Consider the following 14,024-nt stretch of genomic DNA (forward strand, 5'->3'; position numbering starts at 1 on the left):
ATTGGTGATTGACATATACGAATCATAATCGTGACCATATACGAAATTGATGTGGTTTGTGTTTTTGCTGTCATTTCGTTCCCATGAAAAACCACTATAAGTTTGCTATTTACTGTTCGTGGTGCAACAATTGGATGGTTTAGTTTGAAAGGTGGTTAACTTTGTACAGCTATGCATTTAAGAAAATTAGAGGTCATCACAAATCTGATTGATATTTCAACTCCAGATTAATTGTTCTTTTTGAATTGATCAACCTAATATATATAGAACACCTTCCATTCGCGTAAATTTAGAAAAATCAACAAAGCCATGTTTAAAAATGACGAGAAAACCATGCATCCAACGTTATTTTGATTCTCCTGGTCATTTTTTTGCTTCTCCGCGGGTCATTTTTTCTTGTAAAGATCGCTGGTCCCGCAGTCGGCTTCCTTTTCGCAGCATATTACGCAGTCTCTTATTCGAATTCCATATCCTTTTTCAACGCAGTCCTCCGAGCAGTCGTCCGAACAACCTCTTGATATCATTACAAAAATTCCATTGATTCTTGTGACCACGGCCTGAAAATAAATTCATAGTTCATTTAACTATTTCTGAATTTTCATTTAAGTATTACTCTATAAAGTTAAAAAATGATTTTAAAATCAATGGTTTTATTAAAAATTAATAACTCATTTAGTTATTTTTATCATTGTAATTATTACAGATTTAAAAAGCGCTCGCCTTCTAAAATGGCAGTTACTTTTTTCCATAAAAGTGATNTTATTGTGGTACTATAATTTTTTTCAAGTAATTTACTGTGTTATATTTCTTGTTGCTGAATTTAAGGAAACTTACATAATTTTGTACTATAAGCTGTTACAATTTATTTAAAATTAAATTTTTTCTGTAATTTATTGTTATTACTCAATTCTTAATTATTCCATTTGCATTTTTTATATATTGTTTTGATTCAAGTTATTTTTTTGTTTCCTGTTACTGGAAAGTAACGAAATTAAAAAAAGAATTTTTTTTTAATAGTATCTTGGTGAATTATTATTTGAACTTTATTTAAGAATTATTATTATAATTTTGGAAGTACTACTGAAATATTTTATTATGATACTTTTTGAAACATTTTTAGTCATTAACTATTGCTGCATTTATGTTTCTTTTTGCTGAATTTAACGAAACCAAAAATTCTGATAAATTGTAGCAAGTAATGCAATTATCTTTTCTTTCTTTTTTCTAAAGTATTGTATTCTTTTACAGTTTTTTATTCTTCTATTTACATGCTTTTTTTAAAATAAAATATTTTTATGTATTTATTTCCATTGTCAATGGACACAAATAAAAATGAGATTTCTAATCATAAGAAAAGTTAATTATGTTTTAATTTTTAAAAATTTCTGTTTGATATATTTTTCAGACATTTTATTGTAGCATATGTGAAACATTATCTAGTCATTTACAATGTTATCTTTCTTACTACCAAATTTAATGAAGGGTAAAGAAAATTATTCAATTTGTTACATTTTTACTTATTGCATTTTAATTTTGTCTGCATTTTATTTACTTGCATTTTATTTTACATTCATATATTTTTATACCCAGTGAAACCTCGATTTTACGTTTTACCAAGGAACTTGCATTAAAAAATACATTGATGGAGGACAACTGGAAAAAATGTGTAATCTTTAAATATTTTTTGTTTTTAAATACAATTATAAAAATATTCTTCTGGATACTTAATATTGTTTGTAAATTTGCTTTAGAGGTTAGTTCCACAAGTGTTTCAGAGTTTTCAAATTCTTAAGCAGTTGTCAGATATTTTTTGTTCATCTTCATCGTTTTCGTGACTATCATTGAGAGCATTAAATCAGATATTGAAGGAATTGAAAAGAAATGGGATGTGGGTTGCATCATCGACTTCGAAAGATCTTCAGACATGCATTTTTTCAGAAGGGCCAATGTTCCTATTGGATACCAAGAAGCAATCAACCCCGAGAGGCTTTCCACACTGTCCAACGCTTTAGAAATAAAATTCAGACCTCCCAGAACATTTAATTTTCCTTTTGAAGCAACTTGCAGGTGACCGAAATAAAAAAAAGAAAGGATTATTTAGTTGTTTTAGTGTAACGTTCTTTAAATGATTGGATGATTCCATGATTCAAAGGTTGAAGTTTGCTGGAAAAAATTCCACTCGTAAACTCCCATATTTCTTTTAACCACAGTTCCCTCCCGTGCTTTGCTCATTCCATTTCTGATTTTGACTCGAGGGGGAAATAACCTCTCACCAGTGCCGTATTACTCGTTAGAGCGACCTGGGGCCCCCTTAAAATGGATTTTTTGAAAATGAATTTAAAAAAATTAAGAAAAACAATGATTTTTTTTAAAAAAAATCTATTTCAAATATTGTATAAATTTTTTCAATTAAAATTTTTTCAAAATAAATTTTTTTAGTTCTAATTTAACAAAATAAAGTGAAATTTAATTTATTATTATTTATTTTTATTTTAAATATGCTATCTCAAATGAAAAGATATATAAATACTTTTATAGTTGAATAAATAAAAAATATACGAGAAAAACAACTTAATCGAAGGGCTCAAAAAATTTGAATGGCCTAGGGCCCAGCGTACGCTCAATCCGGCCCTGCCTCTCACGGACAATAAGATAGAATAGAAAGTAATACAATAATGCTACTAACGGCTAATAAACAAGTCTCTCTTAAAGAAAACGAAGCAAAAGGAAATTCAGAAAAAGTTTGTGCGAGTTTTGTAGAGAAAATATGATTTTGATCTGTTCAGCGGGATTTTCTTAAAAGGGAAACGTAAAATCCGTGATAATTTAATATTATCTGTATACATAATTTTCACAGACCAGCAGAAAATGACGTAGAAAGCGGGATAACTAACGTACGAAACGTAAAACCGGGGTTCCACTGTATTTATTATTATCGCACATGTGGAATATTTAAAAATTGGATTTGTGATGTTCGTCTTTGCTAATGTTTTACCTTTAACTGATTTTTTTCATTGTTTCTGATTGTAGGATGACAATTTCATATCTAATAGTCTTGAAATAAAGAATTCCTATATTTTAAAATTGTTTTTAATTTCATAATCATGTATATTAGCCTGCTTTTGTTAGATTTTTTAATATTATATCTTCTTACTTAATGAGTGATTTTTCAAACTTCAATCTATGTGAAATTACAAGTATCTGAATTGTAGAAATACGTTCTAAAAGTTAAAAAAAAAAAAAAAAAACATCCATATATCGATTGGGAAAAATGTTTAGTGATTATTGTTAAAAAATTGCCTTTTTAGATTTTTTTCATTTTATATCATGGGTCATATCATTAAATAAATATATATTTTATTCATTTTTGGAATCAGTTGAAATGAAAAAAATTATTTTGCAATCACAAACCAATATTATTAAATTTGCCCCGATTATTAAAAAAAAAATTTGTCTCATTTATTGCATAATGAAGTTATTGATGGGTTAAAAAAAATATTGAATATTATTTAATTACATTAGTTTGAAAGAAACACTTTAAAAGAATGCTTTTATATTTATAAATTTTCATTTCATTGAATTTGATTTCAAAAATTCCTTCTGTTAATTCGAATTTTCCTTTACTAACTTGTTTTTCATTATTACATTGTTTAATAACCTCTTCTGTTGTGCAAGTCAAGTCTAACTTATTTACTTATTTCACAGAAGAGTCTTTTTTTAAAAAAAATATGTTTTCGTAACTAAGATTAAAAAAAGTTTCTTTGAATTTTTTATAAGGTATTTTATGCATAAAAATTTAATTTCATAATTACACAAATACATTTATAATCATTGTGACTAACTATTAATTAAATATAATTTTAATTGGTAATTGACATATTAAATACCTTTTCGTTTTATAGAGTACCCAAAGAAACTGAGAGAAGACTTAATAATATCAATTTGTTCATTTAAAATTTCTCTTATAGATACCTCTATTTACAAATATTTTATTTATAAAGTATTTTATACGATTCAAAATTAAAACTGCTTTGTTTATTAATTTTTTAATAATGTTAGGAGTTTATTTGAGTGATATTATTTGTCACGAAACCCAAAGCAAAAGGAGCAAACTGAAATAACATACTAGGTTAAGTTATAAATATTATTATTTTAGTTTGTCTTAAAGTTTTTTTTTTCATTATTATTCTGAATAATATGGCAATAGTTCAATCACCAACTTTATAGTTTAATACGTTTGCAATTAAAAAATATTTGTTTTTTCATATTTTAAAATTTAGTGTTCAAATTTAAAATGAAAAAAATAGAAATAAGTAGCATTTATCGCAGAGTTATGACTAAATGCCTCTTTGACTATCTTTATTGCAAAAATTTATTCGATCACTATTGGTAATACAGATAGGGTCATTTCGGTTTTCAGCTTAATTTGTTTAATAGCAGCTCATTTTTTAAAACAATACTACTTTCTATACTACTTTACTATACTACTTTCTATACTGCTTACTATACTACTTTCTTTATTTACTGCTTTCTTGATACTTTATCCCCAATTAAAAATGAAAATTTCATCACCGTAAATAATTTTTAAGCATGCGCATACTTTCAAATTTCTCAAATTATATTCCATATTGTATCATGTTGGTGCAAGGTACCAATACAGTTTTATAAAAAGTAATAATAATTTTTATCAACATTTAAATTATATTGTAGCTTTATTCTTCACAAATTCAAGTTTCAAATTTTTTATTTAAATCATCAAATTTGAGGACTTAGTTTTACTAAGGATAAATACTGTATAATGCTGAATAGATATGCTTATAGTTTCTCGATACAATTCATCAATATACAAAAAATTCGCTGAACGAAATTGATGTGATTTGTGTTTTTGTTGTCATCTCGTTCCCATGAAAAACCACTATAAGTTTGCTATTTACGGTTTGTGGTGCAGCAATTGGATGGTTTAGTTTGAAAGGTGGTCAACTTTGTACAGCTACACATTTAAGAATATTAAAGGTCATCACATATCTGGTTGCTATTTCAACTCCAGATTAATTGTTCTTTTTGAATTGATCAACCTAATGCGTAGAACACCTTCCATTCTCTTAAATTAAGAAAAATCAACAAAGCCGTGTTCAAAAATGACGAGAAAACCATGCATCCAACGTTATTTTGGTTCTCCTGGTCATTTTTTTGTTTCTCCGCGGGTCATTTTTTCTTGTAAAGATCGCTGGTCCCGCAGTCGGCTTCCTTTTCACAGCATATTACGCAGTCTCTTATTCGAATTCCATATCCTTTTTCAACGCAGTCCTCCGAGCAGTCGTCCGAACAACCTCTTGATATCATTACAAAAATTCCATTGATTCTTGTGACCACGGCCTGAAAATAAATTCATAGTTCATTTAACTATTTCTGAATTAACATTTAAGTATTACTCTATAAAGTTAAAAAATGGTTGTAAAATCAATGGTTTTATTAAAAATTAATAACTCATTTAGTTATTTTTATCATTTTTAAAAAACACTCGCCTTCTAAAATGACTGTTACTTTTTTCCATAAAAGTTATGATAAGTCGTTGCATACATATTTCAGTATTAGTATTTATATAGTAGGTATAAGGTACCTCTATCTGTCACTATTATTAATATAAATATTTATGTTTGAAACATGTGATTTTGCAAAGCAAAAGCAGTAAGTAGCAGAAAGAAATAGCCATTCAATTTAAACATATACACCGAAGAGCCATTACATTATGACCACCTTTAGCCCTCAAAACTGCTAGCACCCGCCGTGGCATTGGTTCCACAAGGTGCATAGGTAGTCTGAGGTATCTGGTACCAAACGCTCACCAACTGGTCTTGTAATTCCCTCACATTGCGAGGGGGTAACGTGGAAGCACGAATTTGGTTTTCCAAGTAGGACCACAAATGCTCTATTGGATTAAGGTCAGGTGAATTTGGGGGCCAAGACATGAAAGTCACTGGAATGTTCCTCGAACCAATCCATGACGATTCGACCCTTATGACATGGTGCATTATCCTATTGGTAAACACCATCCCTCGCAGGAAAAACTGTTGCCATGAATGGGTGAACCTGGTCTGCAACTATGTTCAAGTAGCTTACACACGTCAGGGATTTTTCTATGAGGATTATGGGTCCTAATGTGCCCCATGAAAACATTGTTCCTGGGCGAGAAACCATTGTTATAGATGGAGGGTGGTCATAATGTAATGCTCTTCGGTGTATATGTTGCTAATTTAAAATAACAAAAGCACTGTGTTTAAAAAAATATATAATTTGTTTTAATTGAATATGTAATAATTTTTTATTCTAATATTATGGTCATATTCTCCCATTTTGTTGGACAAATTATTTCCTTCGCATTTTGTAAATAATTATCACAATAAAAAAAATAATTAAAAATCATTAAATATGTAGTAGTAATTTAATTGCCGAAAAAAATATCGACCATGAAATCACGCGAATCGGGACTCCTAAAATGCGTGTTTTCGTTTCGCGATTATCGGATTTAAAAAAAAACTATGGAGAAATCAATGGCAACAATTGCCAAATATTCGATAGAATTATTGCCTTAAAAAGTAAACACTCAAATGCACGATTCCAATTTTCCATATTGTTTGATATATATCGGGATATTTAAAATTCATGCGAGAATCAATAACTGCCGAAAATGCTATCGAAAAGTAAACATCGATTTACGTTACAATCGGAGTAAATTGAGTTTGTCAAAAAGTGTTTACTAAAATGCATGATTCAAATATTACTTTTTAATTTCTGAAAAAAATAAGAAATTTTTTCATTTGTTGCATTGGTTGGTAAAATGAGTGATAAAAAATCCAATTACTTCAAGCCCATCCAATTAAGTTTTCCAATATCTTCGACCACTACGTGTGAGGAAAAAAAACCACTTAATTTTTTACTCTTTTTTTTTCTTCTGAAGTATTCGTGTTAGAAAAAGATGTAAATTGCTGTTTTTTGTACATTTTGAGACCAAGAGGAAGCTAGTTGATATAATTTTGAGTTTTTGTTGATATAATTTAATTGATGTAATTGATTTGCTGATATAATTCATTTGAGTTGATATAATTTTGCCAAAAATATGAAATTCTGTAGGTATTGCTCGATTCCAACTAAAAAGTGAATTCGAGGAGTAAGTTTGTCGGAATAATAATTATAGATATCTAAGTGACTATAAACTCTGAGATACAATATTTTAAATGCTGGTATTTATTAGAAAAAATTATATCAAGAATGATAAACATACATATTATACAACTAATAATAATTTTTTGCACAACTGTTTGTCTGTTAGGGTACTACCAGGAATTTAAACTCTTCATATTTTTTGGAGGAAATCTTAAAATTCAATGAGCTCTATTCAGGAAGCTTTTCGTATTTGTCTTAAATTGTAAAAAAACTTAATTTTGTAAAAAAAAATGAAAGAAACAAAAACATTTCGCCTTTTTTATTTATTTATTTATTTTGTAAAATCAATAGTTTAATAGATATTTGAAAAAAAAAGTTCGAAATTTGAATTTTTTTTCTTTCAAGATAGTGGCGGGGATGAGACATTAGATATTTGTAACAAATTACATGACTGTGTGGTTGTGCATTGCGTGTGGTTATGTGTTAAAGGATTGGATTTATTATCACGCTGAATCACTTTTCGTATCAGATTTAATCGGATACACGCTAACGACGTCACGCGTGTGTGTCGAACCTGATTAGTTGACTTACGCATAACGTCGCTTGCAAGAAGTACCCAATAAGAAAACTTGAATTCAAAGTTCTTTTCCAGTTCTATCAAAAAATTTAAACTACATTAATTTTTGTTGTAACTATTCAAGAATATTAGGGACGATTTTACTGGATTAAATAGAGTGTAAAGTTATTGTTACTAAGAAATATGTTTCTAAGAAATATGTTTCTAAGAAGAAAGTTAACTAATTAATGCGATAATATATATGTTTTAAAAAAAAATCAATTAATTAAATTTAAACCATTAGGCACCAAAACTTTCGATATGGGAACAACTACTCTTTATTTTTCCTACTTACCCTTTATAGATTAATTTAAATTCTATAAATGTATCAATAAATATAAACTATGATAATCTTTTATTAATTTTTATGAGAATGAAAAATATTTATTAAGTATTTCAATTTTATAATGGGAAAATTGTGACTTTTTTTTCCATTCACTTTATTGAATACAATCCTCAGAAATAATTTTTTCTATAAATGCGGAAAATTTTTAGAAATATGTCATCTTCAATACCTGTCAAAAGCAGGATAAAAAAAATTATCGTCTTTTCCGATATGGGGAGCTTAGGCAGGAAATATAGGGAACAATCTATGAAAAATCAAACCAATTATTTTTTTTCGTAAAAAATATTTATCCTGCTTTAGATGTTCATTACTATATAGCAATAATTCTAAAAATTTCAAAAAATATTGTCATTTGTCATATTTTTTATGAGAATGAAAAATATTTGAAATGAAGAAATTGTGACTTTTTCCTCTATTCACTTTTTTGAAAGCAATCCTTGAAAAAATTTTTTTCTATAATTGTGAAATTTTTTTAGAAGTAAGTCATCTTCAATACTTGTGAAAAGCTGGTTCGAAGAAAATTATCATATCTGTCCCGAAATGGGAGTTTAAGCGGAAAATATAAGAAACAAGCTATGAAAATAAAATCTAATTATTTTTTTAATAAAAAACATTTCTTCTACTTCCTATGTTCATTATTAAATGCAATAATTCTAAAAATTTCAAAAATATAGTCATTTGACTGATTGGTATTTAAAAGGGTTAATTAGTTTTTTAATTACTTTAAATTAATGCTTAAAAATAATAAATTGTAATTTCTTAGAGTTTTTTCACGTTGTAGAATATTTTTATAGGGTTGTTCTTCGTATTTTGGCCCTGAAAGAGAATACATTAGATTAGACTAATAATTAGATATTTGTTTGTTATAAAGCTGTTAGAATGGTTACGTTAATCGAATTTCTTGTTGTATTTAAAAATTCTAATTAAAGAAGGTAAAACCAATAATAATTTTTCATAAACAATCGCTTTGTGACATAAGAAACAGAAAAAAGATCATTCAATATAATTTTTTAAGTATTAAAATTGTACCAAATGTTGTCCAATATAATGGATGCGGTGTCTCAAAAGCTCATTGTATTTTGTTGAGCATGGGTAGTTTTATCCTTTCTTCCTCTATTCTGAGCCACATAAATTTTTTTTTGTTGCATTTTTAAAGCAACAGAGTTCAAATCAGAAAGAAATGAATTTAAATAAAATTAACTTACCTTGCAGAATTTACTATTGTGACTACAATGGGCGAAATCATTGCCATCCTTTGGAAAAACACAGCTGTTATTGACTGAAAACTTTTCTGATCTGAAGTCAACTGAGCACGTATAACATCCAACTAGAAAGTAAAATAAATATCAAGCATGAATACCATCGACAATATAACGATATTTAAAAAGAGAATAAAAAAAATTGTAAGGTCGTCACATTTTCAATATTTTTACATGTTCATCTTTTCTCTAGACTGTTTTTATTCAATTTGTCGAACTCGAGACGCATAAAATTATTTCGATTTGTAATTGGTGCAAAATATTTATAATGCATTTAATATTAATTGAGTTTAATTCTTTTTTTTCTTTTCATTTTAGAATAAAAACTCGGCTAACTCGAGAAAATATCATTTTAGCACTATTTTATTTCTTTATTTTAATTTTTAATATCTTTAAATTTATAAGGACTAACATTAAAAAGAAACATATATAAAATAAATGAATTTAGGTAAATTTTTCCGTAAGTCTCTTGTAAACTATGTTTACTCGTTATTTTATCCAGTTTTAAATTTCAAGTTTCTCCATCCGTTGAAGAAAAAAAAAATGCTTAAGGTTATCAGAGGTTTGCAGCTTTGATTTATGGTGTTTAAATGTATTTTCGCTGTTTTCACTTTCAGTTAAAAGTTTAAACACCCGATGGGCAAAGTTACTCAGAAAATGGGGATAACTTTTTATTGCATTCTTTTTTAAAGCTATCTTTAATTTTTAATATCTGCGAAATGAAAAGTGTTTTTATTTTGGATCAAAATATAAATATTTATACATTATTGATATATTATGAATAGTACTATCTAATTCTAGTTTATTTGTAGTTATCACGTTTATAATTTTGTTTATTTACCAGCGCAAAAATGNAACAGAAAAAAAAAAAAATTCATAATCACTTCACCTTTACATACGCTGATATAATGTACTGCTCGTGAATGATGCATAATGTAACGTATAATGAGTTTCTGATTATTTGTGTGTTTTTGTGTTGTGAGGCTGTGTATCTCAGACGCAGACGGACCCTACATAGATAGTTTGATGAGAAAATTTACAAGAAAGTCGCATATTTCTTGGCGATACTTGGCGACCAAATAATAGTTCTGGTAAATTCGAGTTTAGAAGTGATAAGCAGTGCTGGATTACCCACTACTAAATTACCCATTACAGGCCAGAATAGGCCATGGCCTAGGGCCCCCAATGATTAGGGGTTGGTATCCGTTCATCGAATTCTATCACAGATAAAATTCTGGAAGGGAGTAATGTAGTGTAACTACCACTATAAATATTAAATACCAATTCACTAGTATATAACACATGTTAACTTAATTCACTATTGAGTTACCTTTTGATAGATAAAGGTTGACATACACGACTATGAATAAATCCCTTCACTTTAATCGAATCACTTACTTGTTGTATTCAAAAATTTTAATTAAGGAAGGCAAAACCAATCATAATTTTTCATATACAATCGCTTTGTGACATAACAAACAGAAAAAAGATCATTAAATATAATATCTTAGGTATTAAAATTGTGCCAAATGTTGTCCAATATAAGGATGCGGTGTCTCAAAAGCTTATATTATGATGGACATGGATGGTTTTATCTCTCCCTCCTCTATTCTAAGCCTTAAACTATTTTTTTTGAATTTTTAAAGCAATAAAATTCAAATCAGAAAGAAATGAATTTAAATAAAATTATCTTACTTTGCAGTATTTACTATTGTGACTACAATGGGCGAAATCATTGCCATCCTTTGGAAAAGCACAGCTGTTATTGGCTGGAAACTTTTCTGTTCTGAGGTCAACCGAGCACGTATAACATCCAACTAGAAAGTAAAATAAATATCAGGCATGAACACCATCGACAATATAACGATATTTAAAAAGGGAATGTTAAAAATTGTAAGGTCGTCACATTTTCAATATTTTTATATTATGTTCATTTCTTTTAGACGGTTTTTATCCAATTTGTCGAACTCGAGACGCATAAAATTGATTTCGATTTGTAACTAGTACAAGATATTTATAATGCATTTAATATTAATTGAGTTTAATTCTCTCTTTTTTTGTTTTCTTTTTAGAATGAAAGCGGATAGCTAACGCGAGAAAATATCATTTTAAAACTATTTTATTTCTTTATTTTAATTTTTTGTATCTTTAAATTTGTAAGGACTAACATTAAAAAGAAACATATATAAAATAAATGAATTTAGGTAAATTTTATCGTAAGTCTCTTCTAAACTATGTTTACTCGTTCTTTTATCCAGTTTTAAATTTCAAGTTTCTCCATCTGTTGTAGAAAAAAAAAATGCTTAGGGTTATCAGAGGTCTGCAGCTTTGATTTATGGTGTTTAAATGTATTTTCACTGTTTTCTCTTTCAGTTAAAAGTTGAAACACCCGATGGGCAAAGTTACTCAGAAAATGGGGGTAACTTTTTATTGCATTCTTTTTTAAAGCTATCCTTAACTTTTAATATCTGCGAAATGAAAAGTGTTTTTATTTTGGATCAAAATATAAATATTTATACATTATTGATATATTATGAATAGTACTATCTAATTCTAGTTTATTTGTAGTTATCACGTTTATAATTTTGTTTATTTACCAGCGCAAAAATGCAAGTTTATGGCCAATCCTTTAAAGAAGGAAGAATTTTTAAAATCCTACCAGAAAAAAAATGCTCTTAAAAATTAAATCAATTTTACGTGTAAACCCAATGAATTTAATTTTACAAATCTATCTCAATTCCAAAAATATTTCAATATAACATTACTAAAACAAATTGTCTTATGAAGGTTTAAAATATATTAAACACACATTTTTGTTTTGCCTATGGTTTCTAAAAATGCTGAATTTTCCCCGTTATTTTGTAGAATAATTAGATATAAACTAAAATATAATTATCTTATTATTAATTAGTTAATAGGACATATAAAATATTTTTAACAAGTATAAAATACAATGTTAAAAATTAACTTTCAAAAAAGCTTTATTTACCTCCGCTACAAACTGAGAGTATAGCTCCCATGGTAAAAAGGACTAGAAAAATCTCCAGTCTGTATCTATCCATCACAAGCTGTTATACTGCGAAGCGTTCCATTATATCAGATTTAGTATATGTATCACCAAAAAAAGTGCAATTGAATAATCGAGTCTAACTCCAAATTTCATCTTTCGGGAATTAAATCTGTCCCTTGCGGTTGCGCCCCAGTGTAATTTTATCACTACTTTCTGGACTTGAATGATTGTTATTTTGGCTTAATCCATCAGATGAGAGAAATTGCTGGAAAAGCTTTAATAGATAACGATTTTACCAAAATGTTTTTCTCTGTGCAATTAGTTATTAAAAAAATAGTATTATTTTTATGTTACATGCTGCTTAAAATATTATGCTCACGTGATAAAATGCTATTGTAAGATTTCATTTATCATATAAAAGTATATTAAATATTTTGTGTTTGACTATGAACATCTTTTATTTAACTTATTTGCCTTTTTCTTTCCTTAGAAAAGATTGAACCAGTTTCTGAATTGTTTTGTTTACTTTTATTTTATTCTTATTGTAGTGCCCATTTTAACTTGCAAAGGTTTTTGTTTGTTTATTGATTGTGTCGGGCCAGTTGTTACTCTACTTGGTAAGAGACTGATCATCTCTGCTAATTTTAAAAGTGACAACTTATCTTTGCACATTAGACAGCAGAATTCTCAAAATGTTAAGTTTAAAAATGATGAAAAAGATGTTTTGAGTAAAAGTAAACATCGAAAAAATAAAAGTTGAAGATGTTTCAGTAAAAGTGAACATTGAAAAAATAAAAAGAAAGAATGTCCAAAAAGGTCAAATGATTCGAAGATAGATCTAGGTAATGGATGCGTACATTATCAGGTTAATATCGACGGAAAAATAAAAAAAGGGTAACAAAAAGAAAAGGAAAAATAGGAAAAAGAAAGAATGACCAAAAAACTGATTACAAAAAATAAAAATGTAAGTAAATAAAATTTTGAAACAGTACATGTATCAAAGCTTAGGAAATATCACAACCCACAAATGTTGAAATTAGATCATGAATAGAGTTCAAAGGAAAATAAAATTTTTTTACTTTCTTCAAAGGAAGAAAGTAAAACCTATTATTACCTATATTTCTGAGAGATCCCATAATTACACAAATGCATTTATAACGTATCATTGTGACTATAAATTAATAAACTAAAATTTTAATTGGTAATTGACATATTAAATACCTTTTCGTTTTATAGAGTACCCAAAGAAACTGAGAGAAAACTTAATAATATAAATTTATTAATTTGAAATTTCTCTTGTGGATACCGTTATTTAAATAAAAATATTTTATTTATAATGTATTTTGTATGATTCTTAATTAAAACTGTTTTGTTTATTAATCTTTTAATAATGATCGGAGTTTATTTGGGTGGTATTATTTGTCATGATGCCCCAAAGCAGAAGAAGCACACTGAAATAACATACTTGGTTAAGATATTATAAATAGTTCTTTGACTTAAAGTTTTTTATTATTATTATTTGACTTTTTAGTTCTTTGACTTAAAGCTTTTTATTATTATTATAATTCTAATTAATATGCTACTAGTTCAATCATCAACCTTATAGTTTATTACGTTTGTAATTAAAAA

At 27.5% G+C, this 14,024-nt stretch overlaps 1 protein-coding gene across 1 annotated transcript; it reads right to left on the reverse strand.

The window, feature by feature from the left end:
• Positions 1 to 5,068: 5,068 nt before the first annotated feature.
• On the reverse strand, positions 5,069 to 12,548 carry LOC122269366 (uncharacterized). Its single transcript, XM_043042095.2, has 3 exons — positions 12,375 to 12,548; positions 9,332 to 9,453; positions 5,069 to 5,376 (listed from the first exon to the last, which is right to left on the reverse strand). Exons 1-3 carry the CDS (start codon positions 12,445 to 12,447, stop codon positions 5,206 to 5,208), a joined length of 366 nt encoding a protein of 121 aa, XP_042898029.1. The 5' UTR covers positions 12,448 to 12,548; the 3' UTR covers positions 5,069 to 5,205.
• Positions 12,549 to 14,024: the final 1,476 nt, after the last annotated feature.

This window comes from Parasteatoda tepidariorum, chromosome 3 (genome assembly GCF_043381705.1).
Source record: "Parasteatoda tepidariorum isolate YZ-2023 chromosome 3, CAS_Ptep_4.0, whole genome shotgun sequence".
Lineage (NCBI taxonomy): Eukaryota > Metazoa > Arthropoda > Arachnida > Araneae > Theridiidae > Parasteatoda > Parasteatoda tepidariorum.